General features: G+C 36.2%; 2 protein-coding genes across 9 annotated transcripts in view; one reads left to right on the forward strand and one right to left on the reverse strand.

Annotated features, from left to right (window-relative positions):
• The window catches only part of KCNIP4 (potassium voltage-gated channel interacting protein 4), a 416,508-nt gene extending 405,857 nt beyond the window's left edge, over window positions 1-10,651 (forward strand). For all 8 annotated transcript variants that reach the window (XM_033059808.2, XM_033059813.2, XM_033059807.2 and 5 more), the window contains 4 exons: window positions 2,686-2,793; window positions 3,920-4,024; window positions 4,606-4,668; window positions 10,494-10,651. In XM_033059808.2, the coding sequence (XP_032915699.1) occupies window positions 2,686-2,793; window positions 3,920-4,024; window positions 4,606-4,668; window positions 10,494-10,541 (324 nt within the window). In that variant the 3' untranslated portion in view covers window positions 10,542-10,651. The remainder of the gene's footprint in view (window positions 1-2,685; window positions 2,794-3,919; window positions 4,025-4,605; window positions 4,669-10,493) is intronic.
• Window positions 10,652-13,024: 2,373 nt separating this feature from the next.
• Window positions 13,025-24,583, reverse strand: PACRGL (parkin coregulated like). The gene is made up of 8 exons (XM_033059815.2): window positions 24,253-24,583; window positions 21,808-21,938; window positions 20,228-20,295; window positions 19,035-19,125; window positions 17,693-17,827; window positions 15,896-16,003; window positions 14,839-14,919; window positions 13,025-13,467 (listed from the first exon to the last, which is right to left on the reverse strand). The coding sequence occupies exons 2-8, from the start codon at window positions 21,919-21,921 to the stop codon at window positions 13,411-13,413; spliced, it is 654 nt and encodes a 217-aa protein (XP_032915706.1). The 5' UTR covers window positions 21,922-21,938; window positions 24,253-24,583; the 3' UTR covers window positions 13,025-13,410.
• Between the last annotated feature and the right edge of the window lie 1,834 nt (window positions 24,584-26,417).

The following is a 26,417-nucleotide window of genomic DNA, read 5'->3' on the forward strand; positions in this document are numbered from 1 at the left end:
TTTTAGGCTCCTTTGTCACCCTAGATCAGATTGGCCTCTTCCCATTAGGTGCCCAGCTGAGCAGGACCATCCCTCTCAGCGGGCAGTAACAGTGACAGCAGTGACAGCATCATCAGAGAATGTATGTATCTGAGTATGGTGACATTTTCTTAAAAATAAACAGGCTCTAAAAGTAGAATTCCTCCCTCCCTAGAAATTAGATATCTAAACCAGGACATAAAACAACATCTGGGTGCTCTAACACTGTAATGGGGACTTGTATTCATGCTCTTTGTTAAATGGTGTGCCTGATCCATGCATCACTAAGTTGTTGGTTACATGCATAAAGATGGGCAACTGCTCCCTGAGTTTAGCTGCTTCCCTCTGCACTGCTGGTTTGCTGTGGCTTTCTGCACACACACATTGCCTTCCACCATGCAGAGCATTCTCCTGTTCAAGGCTCTAGTCCAAAATACCCTGTGGATTTGGCCTATATCCATTGAATCAGCTACTCTATTTCTGTATGATTCTATTACTGCATTCTTCAATTGCTTGAAAGTAAGTCTGTAGAAAAGACATCCCATCCTAGCTGGTCCTTATTCAGCTCATCACAACTTCTGATTATGATAAATCCTTTCTATTGTTCCTGAGATGACTCCTGCACAATACTCAGATGAAGGCAATGCACCTGAACTATGTTTGATCCCAACACATGTTGATGCAATTTGGAAGGAGATTATTCACTGCTGCAACATTTAGAACACATACCCAGAAGGTTTTTGAGTTGTCTCTGCTTTTTAAGAACACCCAATCCCATGAAAAACAACATAAAGTCAAGGGTTTTATTTTCAAAACCAATGATAGAAGGGTAGCCTTAGAAATGGGGGTAGAAATTATTCCAGAAAGACAGCTAACACAGGTGGTCCATCACAAAAAGGATCAAAGAGAATTGAACAAGAAAAAAATGGGTTTATTTTAGATAAAATAAATTTTTAAAAAAATGCAGTGCCAAAATAAAAAATAAATTCACAATTCTTACATACAATCTAAGAAAATAATGCAACTGGGGACATTCACAAAGGGCTTAAGGAGAAGCTGCATCAAGAATGTAAAACCATGCAAAAAAGATTTGAAGACATGGTACTAAATTAAAAAGGTTAATTGCTAATGCTGTAATGTGATCAAATCTGTTCTGAATTTCTTGAACATTTCAATGTTTAATAGTACATTGTTGAAAAAGTGTTTGGAGATTTAACCCTGTGACCCTCAATTAGTCATTGAGATGTAGACAAGATGAGCAAAATTCTTTCAAGATTCATGTATCCATTTACCCCAAAGGGCACATATACCAATAAGACAGAAATTTGTGACAGACTAAGAAAACCCAGAGCATGCCAATTGAATTGTTGAAAAGACTGAAGCTGTCAGAAGAGCTGTCTGTGCCTAGTAGACCACCTGAGTCCGTGATATCTGTGTATACTTCAGTCTATCAGGTATATATACTTGACTTCATGGTACACCAGACCTTTTAAATTTATGTCCAACCTCAGTGTAATCTTTTCCATTGTTCCTGCATTAGACAAAAGGCAAAACCTTCCTGGTGCAAATAAGAAATATTTCAGCTTTTATTGTCTCTAATGTTACTGTAAGACTTCCACTGTGACATTGCCAGCAGTGTAGAAAGGCACATTTAAATATACACACTTGCCATATTCTTCTCAACCTATTATGAAAGCAATGTCACATATTTATGGGTTCATATGCTTATCAAATAAAAATAGGTGGAGGAGATGGTTAGGGAAAAAGAAAGGCTATTATTTACAAAATATTAACATGCTAAGAAATACAGAATAGAGGTGATGGGAGTGAATATTTTCTCCAATCCAGAAGATGCTTAATAATTGTAAATGAGGTTTGCGCTGTCAAAAGATTATTCACTATGAAACAAAAATCTATAACCAAATACTGTTGTATTGCACTAAGTTATGGTTAATATTGTCCTGAAAATGGATCGTTACAACAAAATACTGCTTATAAATTATCTCAAAAGCCTTCAGATCCATTTCTGGGGAGTAGCTCTATAGCAATAAAGCATTGGTGGATCACAACAACATTAAGATGGTACACGGACATGTAATATATTTATTATTCCCTATCATACCTCCAATAAAAGTAATAAGAAGTGAGATGCACAGTATAATACATGAAGTTTGAAATACTGACAGCAGCAGACTGATCTAAGAGGTCTGGGAACCACATATTCCACTTCAACAAGGTACAGATTTAGCAAGAGTTTAATGTTCCTTAGTACATAATTCTCCCCAGATTGGTCTCCTATGCTTAGATTAATCTAACTACCACTTAAGCTTTTCTTGGACCATTAAACCATGGGGATGGCTTTTTCCTGATATCTACTTCAACAGGAACTGCTTATGTGAGACATTAGGCTTTTCAAAGGATATACAACCACTAATGGAAAATTATGGTTTATTTTATAGAAAATTGCTCAATTTACTTATTAATTATGAGTGTAGCAAATAGTGTCTAGATTGTTAATCCAGCAATCATTAGCATTCACAGGGAAGCAAAAAAAAAATTTAAACAACACATATTTTCATACTTCTGGCAAAGGCATTATTCTGGATTTCTGAGTGTTTGAGAAAAACTGATCATTTCCAAACTGACCAAGACCTTTTGTCTATTTAGGATTTTGTTATGGGTCTCTCAATTTTACTCCGAGGGACAGTGCAGGAGAAACTGAACTGGGCTTTCAATTTGTATGATATAAATAAGGATGGATATATAACTAAAGAGGTAAGGTCTACTTCTTACTGCAGTCACTGAAGGTGAAGGTCATTAGCTTAGTCCTGCATTCAGAGAAGAATGGTTTCATTGTCAAATGGAACGTGTTAACAAGTTATCAGATGTTATGAAGTTAGACACACTAAAAATTAAAGTGATTGTCTCATTTTAAAGGCATATATGAACATTGAAAAGGGAAAATCATTACAGAAATTGTAAAAATTCAGAATTCTTCAGAAATTATGTTTCTGAACATAATAGGTACAGAAATAGTTGACTTCAATTATGCCTATGTATTTGCCCATATTATGCCACCAATCTAGTCTCTAGAATATATTGGTAGGATATTTGGGCAAAAATGAATTAAGTATGTGGGCAATAATTGTTACTTATTTTATGAATCTACTTCTAATAATTTTTGCTTGAAACAGAATTTATAAAAAAAGATTTCTACATCTGTTATTCTGCAAGGATTCAAATACATATTTAAAATAAGTGGGACTAAATGAGTACTTTCATCAAAATATATGGAGGGGTTTTTTTTAAGTGGGGTTTGTGCAAATTCATAAATTACACTTCTAATTTTACACTGTTAGAAAACACTTCAGGACCATTATAAAAGAGTAATCTATACAATAATTTTTAGCATACTACAGATGACTTGGTTTTATAATTATTAAAATTTTCACAAGCCACTCAATAAAATTCAAAGATTTTGTTGTAAAAGGAGGACTCTTTCTTATCTGCATAAGTGCAGGTGTGTGCATTGGTGTTTTTATTTTCTTTAGAGAAAATGAGTCATAAGAAGCTGATGTGCTTTGGCCATTCACTTGCTGTTACAGAACTTCTTTTCTTTTTTATTTTTATTCATAAGACATTGGGAGAGTCTTCCCACAATCTATGAACTTCACATATTATAAATAATTTAAAGTTTAATTCATACATCTATGAAAGCTAAAATCTGATGCTAGAATTTCTTAGAATTAAGTAGTTCCTTCTTGAAGCTGTTCAGTCAAAAACACTAAAAAGTGAATTCCAAAATTTTATTCTAAAATGAAAATCCTAAAATATATTTATGTTCTGAGTTAAAGTAGTGTCTACAATTACATTGCAGAAATATAATTTTTTTCCTCTTCAGGAAATGCTTGATATTATGAAAGCAATATATGATATGATGGGGAAATGCACCTATCCTGTTCTCAAAGAAGATGCACCTAGACAACATGTGGAAACATTTTTCCAGGTAGGTTGGGTGACAGAGAAGCCAAAAAAGAAGGCTCTGTGAGCAGGCAGAGAAAGATTTTCTTTGTTATAACATATCCTACCAATTCTGTAATCCTTTCTATTCTCTGTTGTTTCATTCCAAGTTTCCCAGATCTACCCATTACCCCTGTTTTTTCAACAACAAGCTCTTTAAGCATAGTCCACTCACTATGACTTTTGGACTGGCTTTTCCTAGGCCGACATAAAACCAAAAGGAATAATTAAAAGAACTTATTTTACACAGGAATTTGGGAGGAGAAACATAATGTAGTGGGTTGACCCTGTCAACCAGGCAACCACCAAGGCCTCTCTCTCACTATCCCCCATCAGCTGAACAGAGGAGAGAAAATCTAACATAGGGTTCAAGAGCCCATTCCTGATGGGTTCAGCCTTGGCCAGCAGCAGCTCCTGGAGCTGGCTGGCATTGGCTCTGCTGCACATGGGGGAAGCTTCTGGCAGCTTCTCACAGAAGCCAGCCCTGTAGCCTCCTGCTACCGAAGCTTGGCCACACAAACCTAATTCACATACTTTTAAAATTCTTTTTTCTTTTTTTTAATATAGAAAATGGACAAAAACAAAGATGGAGTAGTTACCATAGACGAATTCATTGAGAGCTGCCAGAAAGTAAGTATTCAGTGTTAAGTACTGAATGTGTATCTGTGGGCTATTTCTATCATAGCTCTTTACAGATTTCTGGAGTGTCAAGGAGGGTGATCTTATATACCAGAGACATTTTCCCAAGGTAGAGTATCTATGTACACCATTACACAAAAACACTAAACAATATAAATAAATTTGTGGCCTGAATCTGCAGAAGAGTTGCTGTATACAAGCTGTCATTCTTATTAGACAACTGTGCCAATATCCTTTCTCTCTTTTATAGTGTATTGTTTGCACTTCGTAGAAAAGTTTCTTTACATCAGCTAAACATGTATTTCTATCTTCTGCCCATGCTGGGGCACACAGTTCTGTCACAACTGGCATATAATCATGGCAATATAATATTGCCTGAAAATTTATCATCCTTGTGTGAGTTTCTCAGTGAGTTGTGATGTGCTTTTAAGCAGTGAAGCCTTATAAAGAGAGAGTGCAAGGGGTTTGTAAAGTTTTGGATGGCAAGAGTTAACACCAGACAAGTTTTCTCAAGGCAAGGGTGTGAACTGATTGCAATTGTCAGCCACAAGCCTTTATGCTACTCAAGTGGCTGACAATTTCTTTCAAATGCTCGAAGCAGCTCCTGGCCTCTAGAGCCAGGACAGAGAACTTCTGAAACAGGAGTTACAGAGTGACAACAGTCTGCTCTTCAGAAACCAGCTTATTCTCAGACTAGTACATGATATGAGGAAAGATAAGTTTCATTTTTTGTAAATTTAAGGAAATCATGTTAATTTTACAGTTAAAAATTGCAAGAAAAAGAAACATGATAGAGTATAAAATAAAAATTACTTGCCTTTGGCATGAAAAGAGGTTCATGGAACCTTCCCTTGCTTTTAACTTCAATCGTGGCTATGGCTTTTTGATACAAAAAGTGTCTTGCTGTCTAAATTTTTGTCTCTCTTCTGATTAAGAAGTACTCTTTTTTAAAGACTTCTGTGCCTCAAGGTGTGTAACTCATGTTTATATCAAGATTTGGTTTTAGAAATGAGGTTTGGAGCAAAGATTCATAGAGTCATAGAATATACTGAGTTGGAAGAGACCCATCAGGAAAATGTCCAATTCCTGGCCCTGTACAGGACACCCCGAGAATCACACCATGTGTCTGAAAGGATTGTCCAAACACTTCTTGAACTCTGTCAGGCTTGGTGCTGTGACCACTGCCCTGGGGAGCCTGTTCCAGTGTCCAGCCATTCTCTGGTTGAAGAACCTTTTCCTAATTTCCAACCTAAATTTCCCTGACACAACTGCAGGTCATTCCCTCGGGTCCTGTCAGTGTTACCACAGAGAAGAGATCAGTGCCTGCCTCTCTTCTTCCCCTCACAAGGAAGTTCCAACTGCAAAGAGGTCTCCTCTCAATCTCCTCTTCTCCAGGATGAACAGACCAAGTGACCTCAGCTGCTCCTCATAGAGCTTCCCCTCCAGAGCCTTCACCATCCTCATGGGCTCCTTTGGATGTTCTCTAATAGCTTTATGTCTTTCTTACACTGTGGCACCCAGAACTGCAATTTTCAAGGCTACCCCAGCTCAGAGCAGAACAGAGCAGGACAATCCCCTCCCTTGCCCAGCTGGCCATGCTGTTCCTGATGCCCTCAGGACACACTTTGCCCTCCTGGCTGCCAGGGAGCTGCTGGCTCATGTTCAACTTTCCACTGACCAGAATGCCCAGGTCCCTTTCCACAGTGCAGCTCTCCAGCCTTGTGTTCCCCAGTCTATACACACAAGCAGGACTGCCCCATCCCATGTGCAGAATCCAGGACTGGCCCTTGTTAAACTTCCTATGGTTGGTGATTGTGTTGTCTTGCTCAACCTGTAAATGAAACTCGAGATAATTTTGGTAAGGAGGTAATATAAAAGGGGATTTTTATTTGAAGGCCTTCAGGAGCAGTTATGCAAAGATGTCCACAGAAGTTCACCCACTGGGGGTGAGTAAATTTTATAGGTTTTAGGAAATTAGCATAATTGATAAAAGGCACCAATGAGGAGGACAAGTGGTAATACAATTTCCGCCCAGGTCAAGCCCTTCTCTGGAGCCCCACCTTCAGCACCAGTTGTACTTTGTCCATGAAATGTATATCCAAGAGTTGTTCTCGGCCTTGCTTCCCAAGAAGAATCAAGATAGTATAGGGCCTTGTACCCCTCATGGCTTAGACCTCTAGAATTTGTTTTGTCTTTTTGCTCAAGGAAAGGCCATGGAAAAGTATTGGGAAAACTAGCCACTAATACAGTAGGTGACAGAGTTACAAATATATGTGTGAAGAATACAGAGAACATATAAAAGAAAAAAAAGGCAAAATCTAAATGGCATATTTGCACATCTCTCTATTTTGTCCAGGTCTCTCTGCAGGGCCTCCCTTACCTTGATTGAATTGACAGTTCCTCCCAGTTTAGTGCTGTCCACAAATTTACTTAGTATTCCTTTGAGTCCTGCATCCAGATCATTAATGAAGATGAAGAGAACTGGTTGAGAATGAGCCTTGCAGAACCCCACTAGTGACTGGATTTCAATCAAAGTTCTTCAAGAAACTCAGTTCAGAAGTTAATGGGGCTTCGCTCTTTTTAGGATTACATAGTTTACAAAGGAACATGGCTGCTGCTTTTCAAACACAGCTTCAGGAAAACCTTTTCTTAACATCCTGATAGGTATGAGATCTCAAAAGGTAAGGTCTGGATCTTTAAATAGACCTGAAGCATGTTCTGCCAGGGAGAGGCTGCAGGAGCCTTTTCTTTGAAGGTTATCTCAGGCAAGACTTGCCAGTCTCCAAGAACTCCAAGAACTCCAAGGCTCCATTCCTTTACTTTGAGCTGTAAGCCAAATTAGTGAGTTGCAGAAGTATATCCCTTTTACTCCTGTTTTGCAATAACTAAATGAAATATCACATGCTTACATTACAAGCAAGAAGAAACACAGCAAAACGACCTTTGAACAGAGGTTCTACTTCAGGTTCCTGGGGTATGTTCCTGAGATATTTTTTTAAGCATCAAGACACTGGTGTCTTCTCAAACACTCACTTTACATGTGTGTGCCTTTTTAAAAAACTGTGTTGTGCTGAGCACTTGTTTGGCACAACTATCAGTGCAGTGGCACTGTACAGCCTGAGGTATACAGGTGGCTCAAGACTCTTAATTCACAGTCCCATTGCAAAGAATGGCCTGTCCATTCAAAAAGTGTTGTTACATAGGGAATTATAAAGCATTCAGGCTTTCAGTGCTGCCTTCTCTGGACACTGGGTAGAAGGATCTAAGTAGAATGGTGCTTCCCCTCATCCTCCCTCTGTCTTAGACAGGGAGTGCGTATGACCTCATTTCCCTGCCCTCCCTACCCTACATGCATTTGAATGTCAGGCTGCCATCCAGACTCCAGCAGTCTCTCAGCTCCCCCAGGAGAAATGGACTATGCTGCCCTAGATACACCAGACCAAGTCCCAGAAAGTGGTGCCTGCTTGTCTGGTTTCCAATAAATTACCAAAGAGCAGATCTAGGTCAAGAAGCAGGAGTGGGGCTACCTCCAGAGCTAGGCACTTCCCAGTTCTTACCTGCCTCCTTCCACTGATTGGTGCCAGTGGGAAATAGTCTGACTGGGGCATTGGTTCATATCTACAGCAGCACCATGAAGAACAGAGAGAAAGGAGCAAGGCAGGCACATAGTGACTGTCAGGGGGAGTGACATAGGTCCTTTTGATAATGAGAAAAAGGCTTCTGGCACAGGTGTTTCCTAAGGGGTAACCCTTTCCGTACACAATGCTGATGTTTTGGGCTATCCTGAAAACAGAAACCATTTCAAACCTACAAAAAACTGCCTCAAAGTTAGGTCAGATCTGCCAAAGTTCATTCATATAGGTTTGTGTTTCATATGGACCATATGCATAACACCTACCTTTGTTTTGAATTAGGAAGCATTTACCAAGTCTAACATGAAAATTTGTCTAGAAAAATGTACTAAAAAAGAGGCAAATGAAAAAGATACACTTGCCAAAGAATTCCAAAGCAAGCATCTGGATTTTTTCTGTTTTGTTTTATTTTATTTTTTTTTAAAGATGGTGAAAAAAAATACTAAAACTCATCATGTTCTAAATATTATGACAAGTCTGAATTTCCTTGTGAAGACTTTTCTCATTTGACTAAGTGAGTGGCATTGGAAGTTTTCTGTAAAGAAGCAGCCAACGTCAGAAATACAGAGTTGATTTTAGAAAACTACCAGTTTCATTAATAATAATACATATATGATAAAATTGGTAGGAAGTGTCAAAACAATTTGAAGATTCAGAGCATATTGTTTGCTTGCACATTTGCTGAACTTAGTTGCTAATGTATATACAAAAACATTTGTACGAATAATGTAATAAGTGCTTAAGTTAAACTGTTAACTTTACATCAGTGACACTCACTAGTTTATTGGTGTTTCAAAGCAATGCAGTGATGAAAAAGGTCTTTTAACTTTCAGTAATTTAATATAGTAGGTTTGTTATACAAAATTTTTAAGCATTAGCCTATATAGTGTATTTTTAAATTATATATCATTGCTTCCATAAGTTATTTTACTGTACATAATAGCACACAGATCATTCCTTACAGCAGCATCACTTCAGATGACATAAAGAATCAAAGATAAAAGCCCCACTGTGCATGTTTCATAACATAAATTAAGCTAATTACTCAGACTTGTCATTTTCTACAAAGCAAATCACCCACTAGACTGAAGAGTGACTAATTTAACTGGAAATTGATACTGAACACGTGTCACTGGAAGATTAATGTACAGAAATCTCACTTATCAGTAGTGGAGAATACTACTGAGATAATGTTTCTAAGAAGTGGGTTTTTGATGCACATCTTTCATGAAACATCCAAAAATAATCTATAATTCAGTCTTTTTATTCATTAAAATTACAGAAGGCTATATTATCTCTGAAGAAAGTACTAAAGGGAGGGATCATTACGGTGCAGACCAGCAAATGCTAAATGAGCATGCAATAAATTCTTGTATTGTGTATATATATTGATTTGTGCTAGCAACTGTTGATCCAGAAATGCCAACAAATACGGGCTACTGCAAGTAACTCTTTCTTCTATCAACTGAAAGGTAAAGCTTACAAAGAAAATTATTTTTTGCTAACTGCTGTGCTGAGAGTTACTGATAAAATCTGGAGCACAGAGTGATGCTTCGGTATAATACAGAACTCGAAAGATGAATATTTTGTTAAAAAATTACCTAATGCGAAGCAATCAGAAAGCAGAAGTAGCATTTAGAAGCAGTCACCATCTTTCAGTGTGAACACACAGAAAATCTGAATTGGGGAGCTGAAGAGTGTTGTGGTGATACTTGTCAAACTGACTGATTTTGGCTCATGCAGTGGTGCACACTTCAGTCTACTTTTCTTAGTCACCCCTAACTATGCAGCAGAAGCCCTAGGATTCCAAAAAGTATACTGTGCACAGGACTAGCAATTTCATGTACAGACCCACACTCGATACAACTATTCCACGAGTATTTATTGTCTAGATGTATTCTGTTATCCTGAATTTAAACTGATAACCTCAGAAATGCTACACATCTAATTTTCTTAATATGCTATTATTTTCTTGACCGAGTAGTTTTGGTTTCATTAATATAAGGAAAAACTTATTTAAGCATGGATCCATTAACAACCTTTTTCTGCTAACCATTGCTCCAAATAAGTTGAAAAAAATGTTGCAATTAACTAAAATGTTCTACCACATTTCAGTATAGATATCCACCAACTACATTTGTAATGGTGTGTGACTTTTGGTTTTGTGTTATCTTTTTTTTACAGGATGAGAATATAATGCGATCCATGCAGCTCTTTGAAAATGTGATTTAATGAAGACATTAGGTCTCCAAGTAATGGACAAATATGAGCTATTCTGCAACATTATCTAAGAAATGGATTTCCCACTTTATCATAAATAAAGTTACTCAGCTTTACACTGAGACATGTATTATGCAAGTAAATTTTTTATTATAAACTCTTCCCAACAGAAAACCCTTTCTAAATTATACAATCTAGCACTTCCACAATGGCTACTTACTTAATAAGACTGTACTGAAAAATCAAGTTCTTACTGCAAACTCAAAGAAGATAGAACTGACATTAGGCACATTTATTATCATTCCAATCCCTAGTTAAAATAGATACAATCCCAAGGAGATTAAATAAATATTCTTAGTTTTGCTACTCATTTGTACTGGACAAAGATCCAGGTGTTGAAGCGTATTTCTTAAATCTCCAGCTTCTAATTTATACAGAGGCATTACAATTTATTTCCTTCTCATATTTCTATGGTGTAGTTCTCATTTTTGAATAACATTTTGAGTTAAAATGCTATAATCAATGTGCGATGCACACCTTGCTACAATTGCCTTCAAATTTTGACTTTTCTCTTCAGAAAAAAACCTAAAATATCCCAAACATAACTAAACAGATGACTTCAGAGCAAGAATTGTTATAGAACAAAAAAAAATTGCTCATGGGTATTCTTATTCCCTAAAAAATATGAACAAGGTTCTCTCAATCTCACCTAATAAATCTGCACTTAATTTATCATGACATGAATATCAGGAGTCCCACATCCTGTATTTTTCATTCTTCTTGGACGTGTCTGCAAATTTCTTGCTTAAAATTAAGGATCTTCTGACTTCCAATTTTTCATGAAGAAACCTTAACTGGATCCTAACACTGCTTTCCTGAGTATGTGTCTTTCTGCCTTTAATGAAGAAAAAGGCATGAACTTTTGAAACTGCCATCCCACTTTAGTGCTGAGAATGAACATCACTACGTAGTAACATCTACTAATAATGAATGCTAGAGACTAACATCCATTTCATCTTTTTATAATACCTTTAACTATGAGACAGAACCAGGAAAACAATGAAAACTTTAGCTATATATCATCTATATGTGATAAATACTTTACATTTTTTAAGATCATTTCTTCATTAAGACTGGAGCTACTTAAATCTGATCATAGAAAGATTCTTCTATGAAAGTGTGCATATAAAATATGAAACTGCCCCATTACATTTTTAAGATATATTGTCCACAAAGTCTATGCCAATACTTCAAAATAGGTGAAATGCTATCAGAGATAGGCCAACCTTCATTGTGACATTGCTGCAGAAAGTGTGAAAGGGGATTAAAGAGGTAGAAAGAGGGTTACAAGTATTCTTTTGTAAAAATAAAATCAGGTATCTATTCTGGTGTAGAGATGGGATGTTAGAGGCATGTTGAAGGCTGCTCTGCTATCACCAGTGTAGGATAAGAGTAGTACAATACATGTACACCTGAAATCTGCTGTAGCGTGTTTGTGTAAACTAAATGTGCACATTTTGTAAAAAAAAAATAAAGTAAACATGAAGAAAAAAAGGACCATGATCAATTTTTTGAGTTTTTAAATACCTGCTGGAAAAAATGCTTATTGAAGAATTTTTTTTTTTTTTTTAAAGCATAAATACATTATCTTGACTTAGCACAGTTCTGATCCTGGCAGAGATCCATCCTGAAGTGAATTTTAGTTGGGCTGTGGTAATTTAAAAAAAACTTTTGAAATTGCTTTCACATGACAGACTTTTATTAATACTCTATGCATCAGCATCTTCTTATGACAACAAAACATCCTTTTCAACAACTTTATATGCCAGAATTGAATATTCCTCAGAGGAAAACATTCTGTGCAATTTTTTTTTACTTCAGTTAACTCTCCCTCACAATTGTACTCAAATACAACATGTCCCTGAACAGCATTTATTACAAGAACCAATTGGGAATTATTTTGCAATCAAATCCAAATACATTAATGGACAAATGCTGTACCCTACAAAGCTTGACAGCCAGGTACACTGGCTTATACAATCTTTTTTTTGTCTTTAATTTCTATTTTTTATAGCTTAGATGTTCAGAAGTTGATTAACTTGTCTGGACCTGAATTCACAAGCAAATCCCAAGCATATCTGTAGTGTTACTGACCCCAAAGCAAAGGGAGCACAGTGTAAGTACTCCAAAGTTGCCTTCTCCATCCAGCTCCCATTCAGCAGGCTCAAAGTTAACAGGAACTAATTAGCTGCGCAAAACCTCAGCTGTGGCTCTGTGGAGCAACCTGATGCCTCTACACTGTATTCTCCAGAGCCTCTCCAGGCTCTCAAAACAACATGCTGAGAATGCACTGAGCAAGTTCAGCTTTGGACCATATGCTGCTACCTGTTTACTGGGTTCAGCTTCACACCTTTAAAAGCTGACTCTGAACCTTAATGTGTCCATCTGTGCCATGTCACAAAATAAGTTATATATTTTGAAAGTAGCCATACATATGCAATTTAGCACCAAGTTAGACTTTATTTAAGTAATTACAACCAAATTATTTTACATCACACAAATATACAAAACACATTAAGCACTGCAGATATAATAAATAAAATTTTAATTTAAAACTAAATAAGAATCAATGTTTATTCTGCTTTTGAAATAATAGCACATGAATCAGTGTCATTGTAAGCCCAATGCATATACAGTACATGAAGAGAAGTCTTCCATAATTACATATTCACAAACTGATAAGACTCCTGCTCTCCATCATACTGAGGAATTATTATTATTTTAAGAGAATATATCATACCCCAAATAATTGTCAGTGATATTTACAGACAGATTGTTTCCAAACTTCACCTTATAGTACAAATCACTACAGTTTCCTTGTTCAAGAGTAGATAGAACAATAGGTTGGAATTTTAGATTTGATGATAGCCACAGTTGCCTGTTGAAGAAAACAAAAAAAATTAAACAAAATAAGGGGCACTAGCACTACATATGACAGTACTCATACAGTCACTATAAACTGCATAATTCACAACTTTTACTTAGTTATGTTTGCTATTATCAAACAGTAGAAAACTAAAAAGTTAATATTTGCTGAGGAATTTACTGTCAAAGGGGCTGAAAATAATGAACTGGGAAAATGTACATTGTGGTAACTAATGCTGGGGAGTAAACACCCAACAGAAGGGACATGTACATTCATACCTAAAAGGGGGCATAAATATAGACATGAAATAAAAAGCATTTTTAAGTAGAGGAATGATGTTCTGGAAGGGACTTCCAACACAAATAAGAATCATATGCTTTATAACCAATTTAGAAAACAAACTTGATAGATTAATTGGTTGGATTATATACTACTACTTGCAACCACAATTTAGTAGTTTGTTTCCAGGGGTTTTTTTGCTTTATGTTATTACTGTCTTTTTAAAAGACATAGAAAAACTTATTCACAAAACAGGTAAGACTAAAGAAATCAGGGGATGGAAAGAAGAATTAGAGGTTAATGACTCACTGGATTAACTATATTATCTATATCTAAATTTTCAGAACATTAAGACAAGACATAAGACATAATTTTCCTTTTCTTGTCTCACTTCATATAAATAAAAAACTTTCATCATCCTTCATTTTTCATGACATTTTTCAAGTCTGTAATACAAATGCTGCCACTGCTCTTAAATGAACATGGGCACATGCAAAAATGAAGAGGCATCCACTGATTATTTGGACACCTACTGGCTGAGGTACACAAGCTCAGTACTTCTAGGCCTGCTAGGTCCCTACTCCTGAGGTTATTCCTATTCTTTGCAAATCACCATTTAATATAACATACAACTGTTCATAGAATCTAGAAAGCAAATATTTTGTCTTCTAGATGTACATCCTCATTTTTTCTCCTTTTCTCCCTTGTGCACAATGTACAGCACAACATTTGGCAAAAGAATGTTCAACAGAAAAAACCTCTGCCATCTATTACTTAAAGCATCTTTTTGATTTATAGCCATTGCATATCCAAACTGGGTTAACCAGGGTGGGTTGGAATATGAGTGTCAGATTCCCTCAGGAAATGGCATAAACAATAAACTATTATTGGGAACACGCAGGCATCATCAATAACAGCAAAAAGTAACTTTTTGCAAGAGTAAATCTTGTTGAGAAACATATTTAGTCCGAGAAAATGGAACATCAAGCAAGTATCCCAGCCATACTGAAGCAAGAACAGAGCAACAAAACCAGAGATGAAAGCTGTTTTGACAAAATTGTATTCAAAAGTGTAGATTACTTAATAAATATCTGATCAACTCACCTTTCCACCATGGTGCTCCAACTTTTGTAAAGCAACAGTAACTTTTTCTCTATATTTCTTGTCCATTAATCTCTTTAAAAGCTATCGGAAAAAAGTAAAAAGGTTTGTTGCACAATACAGTAAAATACATGCAAAGAGGCAACAATAACCTATTTTGCTACTTTATTCCATCTTATCTTTGCAATATTAAAGCTACAAAGAAACATTACTTTATAACTTGTAACTGATGTCAAAGTATGGAATTCAATAAAAGCAAATGGAATAAAAAGTTAACTAAAGAGAAACAAATTCAAAGAAAACTGATCTGTTAACCCACAAAAATATTTCTTTTTCTTTTACCAAACAAATTTGAAAAAAAAAAAGTAATTCTTAAAGAGTTGTTCACCTGAAAAGTTAACTTTTTTCTCATGGGCATTGAAAGAGACTTATTATAGTAAAAATACTTAAAAAAAACCAGCTGTAATTTCTCTCTTCTGTATTGATTGTCAAAAAAGGTCCTTTTATTTTGCTGTAAAACTGCACTTTGCAAGCAGGCTAAAAGAAACCACGAAAAGCCTCTCTGACAGAGGAATGATGTCCTCAGAATGACTTGGTATAAAAATACTTCTCATACTCCCACTCAAAGCTTATTTAGTGAAAACTTCCTTGTGCGGAATTCCCATCTGAAAGGAGTGGGAATATTTGCTTCTGTTACTGCATTGAAAAGTTCATGATTTTGTTAAGATATTCAGACTTAAGATTAAAAACTCATTTTGCAATAAATTTTACTCCAAAACAAAGCATCTGGATGTTTTCATAAATAGTAGAGAGAAGACTTTCATTATTCTCCAGTTTACATTAACAGTTTATACAAGGTCCAGTTTTTGGAGCTTGCTTGAACTTTGTAAGTCATCATATTATAAAAGAACAAAGGACTCGCACAGGGGACTCCATTAAATACTTCTTTTCATGGAACTGCTGAGAGCTCCACTCTATCTGTGCAGATATTATAGTAACATCTCAACAAGAGTGCCATGAAAATACAAATGATTTTTTTACTGCAGCATTAAAAACTTACATTTGTGAGTAGAAGCTTAAGATGATCATTAAGAGATGGGCCAACAACAGCACTCAATTGCACTAAAGCATCCAATCCCCTTCCAAAAACTTCATCATCCACATGGGCCTTCAGAAGGGGAAGAAAGAAAGAAAATCCTGTGAATAAGACTCAGACAAACACGTAAGTTTTTCTAAACTGCAGTCTCTGCATTATGATTGTATGGAGTAGTTTTAAACATTAAAACTACTGTGGAATTGCTAATTGCTATAACAACACAAGTTCAGAAAAAGAAGTACAATATGACTAAATATTAGTCTCTAGAGGCCATATTTAAAGGCAGAGAATAGTGTTAAAGTGAAGAACAAAAACATCTATGAAATGTCCACAAAACTCTTGCATTTCTTCTGAGACAACAAAATTAATAATTTACTATTGCTGAAATAAAAAAAATTCTGTGGCATGCAGAACAGTTTGCTACACTCATAATATCATTATTTCACAGCATATTAGAAATACCCTTTCAATGCTGGTATGTTGAAATTGAAAGACACCATTTTAGTTACAAATGTAACAAATTCTGGGTAATTTCTATGTAATTCATAACAATAACTTTCTTTGTTGGAGGAACAGAGGAACCAATGACTTTCTGTTTCAATTAAACTACACCTTTGTCACATGCCAGCTCTTATCTACTTCTACAGTTCTTTGTCATCTTTATTTCTCCCATGGGAAGGTTCTTCTATACCTGACATCTATAATGGTTTAGTTACCTGGCTTTTCCTTTAGCAGAGAAATAGACTCATAACAACTTATTTTGGTCTCATTCTGAATTATAAGTTTATTTAAACAACTACTTTTCTTCTCCAGTATGTGGGCCCTGAACATTTTCTTTTTAACTAGAAATCATTGACTGCTTGTGCAGTAGAAGATTTAACAAGACATAATACCAAAAAAAGTGCAACAAGAAAAATTATCAGATTAAAATGAATTGAAGGAAAAGACAAGAATAATTTTTCTAATTTTGCCTTTAAGCTGAATCGAAGATAGCATTAATACATAATTCTGAACTTCTGTTACATCTGATTTGAGATTAATTTTCAAACTTCAAGTCATCTCTGTTAAATCAGAACTGAAACACAGCTAGATTAATGGACAGCTACTTACTGAAACAGAAAAGGGCTATAAAAGAGAAGATCCAAAAGAGATAACCTTTAAAACTAATATATCACTTTATTTTCTGATGGTGTAGAAGAGTTAATTTTTTTTTTTTAACTTAAGAATATGACCTCAAACACTTTAAATGCATATTCTTCCTTTTTCCTCACTGACATATTCTGGAGATGGTGCTATGCAGGCCTGGGAGTTGAACCCAATGATCCTTGTGGGTCCCTCATTTTGTGATTCTGTTTTACCTTTGTAGCATGTTTTGAATTGTTATGTGTAGTAGATGAGTGTTTTTTCCTGTATATCCATTTTACTTCTACTCATTTTTATTTTTTTCATATTATTGCATGGACATCTAAAAAAGCCCACCACAAATATACATACTTATTTCTGCTTATATTAAAACCTTTAAGAGAATGGTTTAATAAAATGTTCCTATAGCTACAAGGAGTTGCCCATCTTAATTTATATTTAAAGACATATTTAGCTAATAAACCAAGGCGAGGTTAACAACAGAAAGATAAATTAGTCATATCCCCCAAACCAAAAGCCCAAGCAATAGATTTATTATATTAATATTATCCATGTAGTTTTCAGCAGAAGAAAAACAGTCAAACCCATTAAAATCTCTGCATGAAGAGTAAGACTTACCAGTGCAGCCTTTAAGACTGGAACTAGACGAGGCAACAAGGGAATAACTTTTTCAGCAGCACCCTGAACCAGAAGTAATTCTCTAAAACCCTCCTTGGAAACAAAAGTATAGGGATGTTTTGTCTCTCTTAGTCCCTGTAGCAAATGTAAAACATTATTTTCTTAATACTGAGCCTTCTTTTAAACAAAAACACAGCGGCAAACCATGTTTAGATTTTGTCAGATCAGTTAAAAACATAAAGTACACTATCTCCACCATGTGGAGCCACTGGGTACAACTCTGCTCACAGAATATTCTAATTCATTTTTCATTTAGAACATTGAAAATCAAAACTCACATTATGAATACTGCCAATTCAATCAACATTTATGCTTCACTACCTTTAATCTAAAAACCCAAGGTATTTTTTCAATGAGACCATGAACTAGAACAGGTTTTGTACCCTGAAGGGAAAAAAGAATAGGTGATGAACTATGGAAGGAAAGACATCCCACACCACATACCTCTCTATGCAGCACTAAAAACTTGAAGATAGTACAAAGATGCACATCTAGTGAAGGTCTGACTGGCAAAACTCAAAGATTTAAAGCTCCGTGGCTTTTCGTAACATAATAGAAGTTTTATGTTACTTTAGGAATTGACAGTTTTGTTTAATATTAAAAAGAAAAAACAAATAAAAAATAAACATAGGGAAAAAAAGAAACAAGGAAAATAAAAAGGAAAAACAAAAAGGAAAAAAGGAAAAAAGGAAAAAAGGAAAAAAGGAAAAAAGGAAAAAAGGAAAAAAGGAAAAAGAAAGTGAGCCACCTCAGTATATGCACTTTATTCTACTTGTGACATTGGATTCAGCATTTATTTAGACACCTGGAACATATTTGGTGATAAATGTCACAGATGGTTCTGAGAAAACAGAAGCCTCAACACAGGGTATAGTATTTCTCTTCCACTTTATTTACAGGATCCTACTTCCACTGTATTAGTTAAGTCTATTGAAGAGAGCATTCTTACTTCATAAAGTAGGCTTTTTATAAAAAAAAAAGCAAAACAATTTAGTTTACAAAAGAATCTGCAAAATCGCAAATTTCATTCAGCAGTTGGGCATCTGAGATGCAGTCTTGCATTTGATCAGTATGTTGAAGATAAAATGGCTCTACCTAGCTCTCCCAGAAAGTTCTAAATAAAGAACTACAAATAGCAATGTTCTTGACCATTTTAATTCATATGATATTCTCACAAGTGTGTTTTTTTAATATTTCTTTCGTAGCTGAGCCTAAACTAGCTAACTTAGATTGTTAAAAAATAAAATTTGCAATTAGAAAATGGTTGTATGTTTAAGTTTACCTCTGCCAATGTTAAAAGAAGAGGATCAAAGAGAAGAGTTTCAGGAGGGCATTCCCACTGCAGTTTGTGTTTTACTGATCCATGCACTAACCTATATAAAGAATAAGGCGTTAACAAAATAACATATAATAATACATTATTTATTGCTAACACTATTCGTTTTAAATGTATCACCTATTAGTTTGTTGTATTCTTACATTATATACATAATCTCAATATCTAATGCTGTTCTTAGTGAAATTACAGGATCACAGAATCAGCTAAGTTGGCAAAGATCTCTGGGATCATGGAGTCCAACCTGTATATATGTATAATGGTTAACAGCACAATTATATTAAATTCCCAAAATATGGCAGTTTTCAAAATTCTGCTCCTAATCACATAAAAATCAGAAAACAGAAGTTGTAGAAATTATAGATGCCTCTTATGCCAACACAGAAGATATTCCTTTTGCAAAGTCACTTATTTTGATAAGTATATCAAAAACCATTTTCCTCAAATAGCAAGGGGTAAGGGAAAGCAGCTGAAACTAAAGGAAGATCATACTGGAATTTACTATTTACTCCTAAGATACAAACAAATGTATTAATACTACATATTAATGATTATTTTGTACAATTACATACATGTACATCTTGTTAATGATGGCTTATACTTTTGTAAAGTAATTCTGCATCCATGTGACAAAATGTTTATTGTCTAGGCAAATACATAACTGGGTAACTTTAAATACCCTAAACCTACTTGCAAGTAGTTTTGGCAATATTCTATAAGCCTGAAAACTACAGAACAGGAATATTCAATGACATGTTGTCATACCACTAAGTACAGATAAAAGAGGCTGTGAAAAGGTCTACTTACTAAAATTGCACCATTTTTATTATCTTAGTTAGTACAGAGAAGTAAATACAATTACCTGAAAAAATAGTTTGTGAAAGATATTTAGGAAATCAAGTGTGCACATACTTGACTATTCTTTAAAAATGTGCCTTTGGTATTAATACAGCATAAAAAAAGGAACCAAAAGAAGACAATTTCAAAGGCATGAAAAGTTGCTTTCTGCTCTGAAAAGAGTTAAGTGTTAGAATTTTTTCCAGAATTGAATGGAATCAAACAACCTAACTAAAAGATGAAACATGAAGAGATGTATTTCATAATATATTTAGTAAAAATAAGAAACAAACCCAACGCACCTGCATGGAATGCCACCTCTAGCATATGTAGCAGCAAATGCAGATGATGGTTGAGAATAAGCACAGAACTGTGAGGACAGAAAAAAGAAGCATTATTTATTCATAACAGTAATGTTTTATAGCTATTATGGATATGTTAAAACAGAAGTTTACCAAAAGTGAACTTTATCATATGATTCTAAGACAAATCAAAAAAACAACAGCTATGGAGTGGAAAACATATAAGTGATAAACTTATGCTAAAACTGCTTTTAAGACTCATCCGTCTGGGGAGTTGTTAAAATGAATAAAAGTGCTCAATCAGTGGTCTCCTGACGGAATCACTTCATTTTTCTATCTTTTTCTTGCAAATGGTAATAATAAAGTCTTACAGGTTATTTCATAAACAGGTCAAGGAGCTCCCACTTCCCTAAAGCTCTTGTTGTTATATTGGTAACATGCAGAAGGCAGTTTTACTGCAATTCCATCTTGATCCGAGTATAGACAAAAGTATATCGTGGCAAGATGGGAGAAACACCAAATACTGGGTAACATGGTAGGAGGGCACTGAAAATGCACTGGGAGGTTCATAGTGGGTGGGAATCTAGGCTTTCCCATCTAGGACCTTTGTGCAAGGAAAAGCAGAAAATAAATAATTGTTTTTTATCATATACATGCTTCTTTATGCATATGAACTATTATATTAGTTATCAGCATGATCATTTAATGCTGCTTCTCAGATAATACACCTTATCACAAACCATTCAGAAGGAAATACCATGAAATCTCTATTTTTATCTTTTGACTATTTAAACCTACATTAAGATTAGTAGAATTGTGTTCCTGCCTTAATTTCAGTCATTGTGCTACTTGCAAAGAGATTTCAAGTAAAAAAGATGCCCACATTAAAGTATTTAGCCTCTCTTCATCAGCAAAGTACTTCTGCATTTAATTGACTTTCCAAAAAGCCTGTGACATTACTAATTGCCAAATTATATGGCCCAGTGGTGAACTACAATTCATGCATTCAATCCTAGTTCTCCAGGCACGGGACTTCCATGAAATAAACAAGTCCTATCATTACAACTCTCTCAAGAACACAATTTTTCCCTGCAGGATTACATAGTCACAGTAACCGAGTTTCAGATAATGCTCACCAGCAATTAATTGGCCAGATTTTATGAAGCCTTGAATACCTTCAATATGCCACTGATTCTTGGTTTCTTTGCATAACTGAAATAAGTTTCTCTAAAGTACAAGGTGCCAAAGTTTAGAAGAAAAAAAAAAAAAACAACCCTTTTTAATGTTTAGCTCTAATCCTGTTTTAGGGCAATAATACATAAGAAATAACAGTTACAATCCAAGCCACAACTGTACCAAAACACATTTTTATAAAAATGTATATATGTTGTACCTTCAGGCATTTGAGCTTAGAAGATAAGGTATGTATGATTAATAACAAAAGTTTAATTTCAGTTTAAAAAATAGGACCAGAAGAAGCATGTCCTGCATGCCATTTCATAAAGTAAGGAAAACTCTTCAATCCACAGATGGGTTTTAACTAAAACCACTTAACTAAAACCAACACCACCTATACATACTGGATCAATAGTTTTAGGATTCAGCTTGTCACTAGGCTTTGGATGCAATTCTGGAGAACATGTCTTGCTTTTAGGTGTTGCAGTCTTTGTTTTTAGTTGGATGCCTGATGACATTCTTAAAACATTGCTTCCTACAAAAAAAAAATAAAAACATAAAATTATTTTCATTCCTATATGACAGAATATCCAGGGTTAGAATCCCCATGCCCAAAGACTGACATGAACAACCAACCAAGTAAATCTGACTAAGTGCACCAGGAAACAGACGCTTATTCTTAGACACCCTGCATGGGACAATTTTAATAGTCCTGTCACGCTGTATTTCAAATGCACACACTTCTTAACCTGCTCCTCTTTACTTGTGCTCTTTGAGACCTGCAGCAAAAGTGAATTAGATACAGTCAGCTTTTAGGGTAGCCCACAGAAATCCAAGCATCAGTACACGGCTCTGCAGAAAAGCTTGAGTCAGACAGGGTTGGGTACAGTGACATCAGAAGAAATCAACAATTTGAGGAAGATCCAGGATGAAGGAATGAAACAAGGAAGGACTGAAACATTCAGGACACAAAATCCAAACCGCAATCATTAAGAGATGGGAACAGAAATGTAAGGCAACAAAAAAAAGCCACAGAAAATTAATTCTTATTCCACTAAGAAGAATGAAAGTACTTTTTAAAACAGACTGCAAAAATAACTGTCTACATCCTTAAATACTGATTTAAGTACACTTATCTTCTGTAAGTCAATGCACCAGCTACATGTCACTATGAATGTATGTAACTGAGTTAGTGTTCCTAATAGAAATAATAGTTCTCTACCTATTTAACATACTAAGTCTGATACTATGATGAATAACATAAATTATTCCTGGGATATTACAATATTTTACATATTAATAACATTTTAAAGAGTGAAAACCCTAGTTTTGAATATTACAATGTTCAGCAATTTTTGCAGGGGTGTATTCTGCATGAAAAAAACAATTTAGTAAATGAGACATTAGATTCCTATCGTGAAAAAGAAACGATACCATATAGAGGTGAAAGTAATAGGGAGCCACACACAGAAACAAACATTGTCTCAGGGATGAGCAGTGTGTTTGCTGTCCAGCCATCACCCTTGATGACACCTGTTTTTGTTAAAAAACATGATTAAATGCCAAATACCGAGATCAGGATGAATCAGAGACAGATTTGCCATGCTACTCGTTTGCCCTCAGCTCCATCAGCCACCTGCTCTTATTTCTGCCAGACTCTTGCACGTGCTGTCCTTGTTTAGCTTGGCTATTCTAACTCTTCCCTCTGAACAGGATTTCCAGTCAGGTACTTTTGTCATCATCTACATTATGAAATCTTTAGGATTGCTTCTGTTTCTGGTAAGTGACAAGGTCCCAGCACGTGTGTAGATATGCTGGCTTTATGACTTGTGGAAAGAATTAAATGAAGTGCCTAAGTTTTACTGAATGCTGTGAAACAACATCTAATAATGATTAGCAAATTATCGAAAATACAAAGCAAAACTAAAACTGAAAGTTTAAATCAATGCTTCTTCACTGATTATTTACTCAGAATTAGTGATACAAATCAGTTCACATACTGTACATTTTGTTTTATCTTTCCTACCATTTCCAGAATGTGGCCTGTCTCCAGTAAAAGTCTTTTTAAAAGAAATAAAATACCACAATTAGTCAATTAAATCTCTTCAGAACTCAAAGAAACGTACACAAGACTTATCGGAACTATTCTGTTGGTAAAATGGAAGTCAAATGGAAAACATTAATGTAGAAATAAATCTACTGATTTTGTATGTCCGTTTATTATCACAAAATTCTAATCACATTAGCATTGGAAGACAGATTTTTACGTGTCAGAAAATTAAGAATCAAAATCGTTTTATAATATAAAAACACCAGATAAGTTCTAGCAGCATGTATCACAAAATAGCGCTATCCGTGTCAGACTTTGAAATGTACAATTCGCATAATACAGTCAGCTTGCTAATGCTTACATAAACATTTTTCTCAGAAAAGTATTTAGAAGTAATTCAGACGTATTTAATTTTTTCTATTCTCCAAGTAATCAAAATACATGCTAAGGTATATTAGGTAGTACTGAGCAGAAAAAGTACTTTTCTTAAGGTCTCACTCTTCAGAGATGAATGCCCTCGTGCAGTGAGGAGCTGGAAGGGTCACACGTTATTGCAGAGATCAGACAGGTGAAGCACAGCCGTGAATCAAACAAGCGAGGTTTGATACAGAAGTGACCCATCTACTGGCAGAGCACAGACTTCAAATAAAGGAGCGACACTTTAAACAGAACTAGGAGAAGCACTTTTAAGAGACATCCTTCAAAGGAGGAAAAGCGCAGCCTGGAGCTCGGAATCTAGAAGTCACTTAAGGCAGGCCGAATGGAAGTCAGGATTTGAAAGGCGAGGTCACCCCCTTACCCTGCTGAGTGCCAACTCTCCCGGAGTGCAGAGGCACAAACAGACGAGGGGCTTCGAGCGCCGTCACCGCCGCGAGGCTCAGGCAGAGAAGCTCCGGCGAGTTCCCTCAGAGCCCCCGGCCCGGCCCTCAAGAGCCCCGCGGGACATCCAGGGACCGCGCGGGAGCACCAGGAGCCCGCCCCGCTCCCCTGGGCCCCTGTCCCGCCCCCGGCTCCGGGTCCCTGGGCACGCCGGGCTCCGGGCACCGCCGTCCCCGCTCCCCTGGGCCCCTGTCCTGCCCCCGGCTCCGGCTCCCTGGGCACGTCGGGCTCCGGCAGCGCCGTCCCCGCGGGCCCCTCGGCGCCACCGACGCTTCCCGCCGGTTGCCAGGGGAACTACGGGCCGCCGGCAGCCCAAACTTCCTCCGTGCTTGCTGCAGGCGGAGCGACAAGGCGATTAAAAGATCGGTTGTGTTGAGGATTTTTTTCAGCCTACCTTGTATGCTGTGATTAAAATGAGAATGGTGAATTTTCACTTGGCATCGCCACTCAGTTTTATCCCCTTTTTTAATACCTTCCCATGTATACAATCCATTCATACAATACTGTTTACAGCATCCCATGTGAGTGTGGTAAATGAGTCTTTGGGAAAAGGCTACTTTATAACTCGACCACGAGAGCGCTTTCTTGCTTTCTTCAAGAAATGTGTATGTTCATTCATGCACAGAAAAATAAATCTTCAAGTAAAATGTTTCCTTGGTTTGCTCAGATTGTGCGGGATACAAGCTTTCCATCATTGCGTTCTTTCTCACTTCTGTCATTTCTGCTGCAGAACTGAATGCGGATCAGTGAGACTATTCTCATGATTTTCCACAGGAAAAAAAAAATTGCACTGACAGAGGTGAAAAACAGTTGTAGACTATTTGAAAAATGCCATTGGCATTAGATTTTGGGCAATGCAGGCATTTCACAATCGGTTTTATCCAACAGAAATACTTTGTATCTGCCAATAATGGCCAGTCAACAGTGAGGCCATTAGCAGAGTTAAAATGGTGCTGCATAATCGAGTGCCATTGAAACGCATTAGTGCAAGAGACTATTTGGAAATACAGAAAGAAAATATATATATAATTAATATTGTAGAAGGGAAGATTTCTTTTTTGTGTGTGTTTTTAAACTAAGCTCAAGAGACATCATAGTACTTTAACAGAATTATTTTACTGTTCCACAATACTGAAGGCAATAGAGAAATGGATGTCTTTTTATCCAAAAAAATTATGGACTGATAAATTGTCTCAGAAAAAAATCCAATAATTTTAAAACAGGCCATCAATATCTTTGAAAATCACACAAGTCACAAAAGGATGAAAACCAGCATGATCATTTCCAGGATGAGAAAAAGTCTGCTTTTTTTTGAGGAAGGTTTATTTTTAGTTCAGCCTTTTAGTATCATTTTATACGTGTATCTGCCGCAGCTGTTTTGCAGTACAGAACAGACCACAGCCTGGAAGAAAGCAGCAGTACAATTCTGAAGTCAGTAGGAGGTGCGGGCTGCTGTGTGGCATGAAGCAAAACCCCACTGAGAGGTCCGTGGAGTCAGCAGCCCCCACTGAGCTCATGGAGGCACAGAAACCGCTGGGTTGTGAAAGGACAAGTTACACTCCAGACTGTGCAAGAGAAGGGCTTAGTTCAGAGTCCAATCATTTTCCTGAAAAATGCAAAATAAGAGGGTGCCCTGCAGCATGTGTGGTACATGGGGAGTCCTGCTGTTCTTGGGGTGTTGAATGTGTGGCAAGGCTCAGCCCCCTGAGTGCAGGTAGCCTGGTGTTTGGGTGGGCTCGATCCTCCCACCTGGCAGAAGTACATCCTAAATTCCTGGGGCAGGATAGGATGAAACTATATCCTTATATATATTTTTTTCTGTCTGCCATGATATACTAAAAGTTAGGAAAAGAGAAGTCCTAAGGTTAAACATATGTTCAGTCCCTTTTGATTCCTACAGCATGATCTTAAAATAATGTTTATTACACTTGTCCTATCCATTTGCAGATCCCCTGCTCCTTAAGTAGCTTCTTCATTATTATAACTGGTCTTGGATTTTTTCATTCAATATAGACATGGGGAATATGGGTCAAAAGACTTATAATAAAACTTATTTATTTTAAATGAAATGCTTTTCATACTGTG

This window comes from Catharus ustulatus, chromosome 5, assembly GCF_009819885.2.
Source record: "Catharus ustulatus isolate bCatUst1 chromosome 5, bCatUst1.pri.v2, whole genome shotgun sequence".
Classification (NCBI taxonomy): domain Eukaryota; kingdom Metazoa; phylum Chordata; class Aves; order Passeriformes; family Turdidae; genus Catharus; species Catharus ustulatus.

Bases quoted from the DNA above. Each gene is read 5' to 3' on its own strand.
- PACRGL (XM_033059815.2), bottom strand. From the start codon at position 21,921: ATGTCATCAGGCATCCAACTAAAAACAAAGACTGCAACACCTAAAAGC. The intron at 20,296-21,807 runs GTATGTATAGGT...CTGTCCTCACAG, and splicing joins ATCCTAAAACTATTGATCCA to TTCTGTGCTTATTCTCAACC. The intron at 16,004-17,692 runs GTAAGTCTTACT...CCCCTTCTGAAG, and splicing joins CAGTCTTAAAGGCTGCACTG to GCCCATGTGGATGATGAAGT.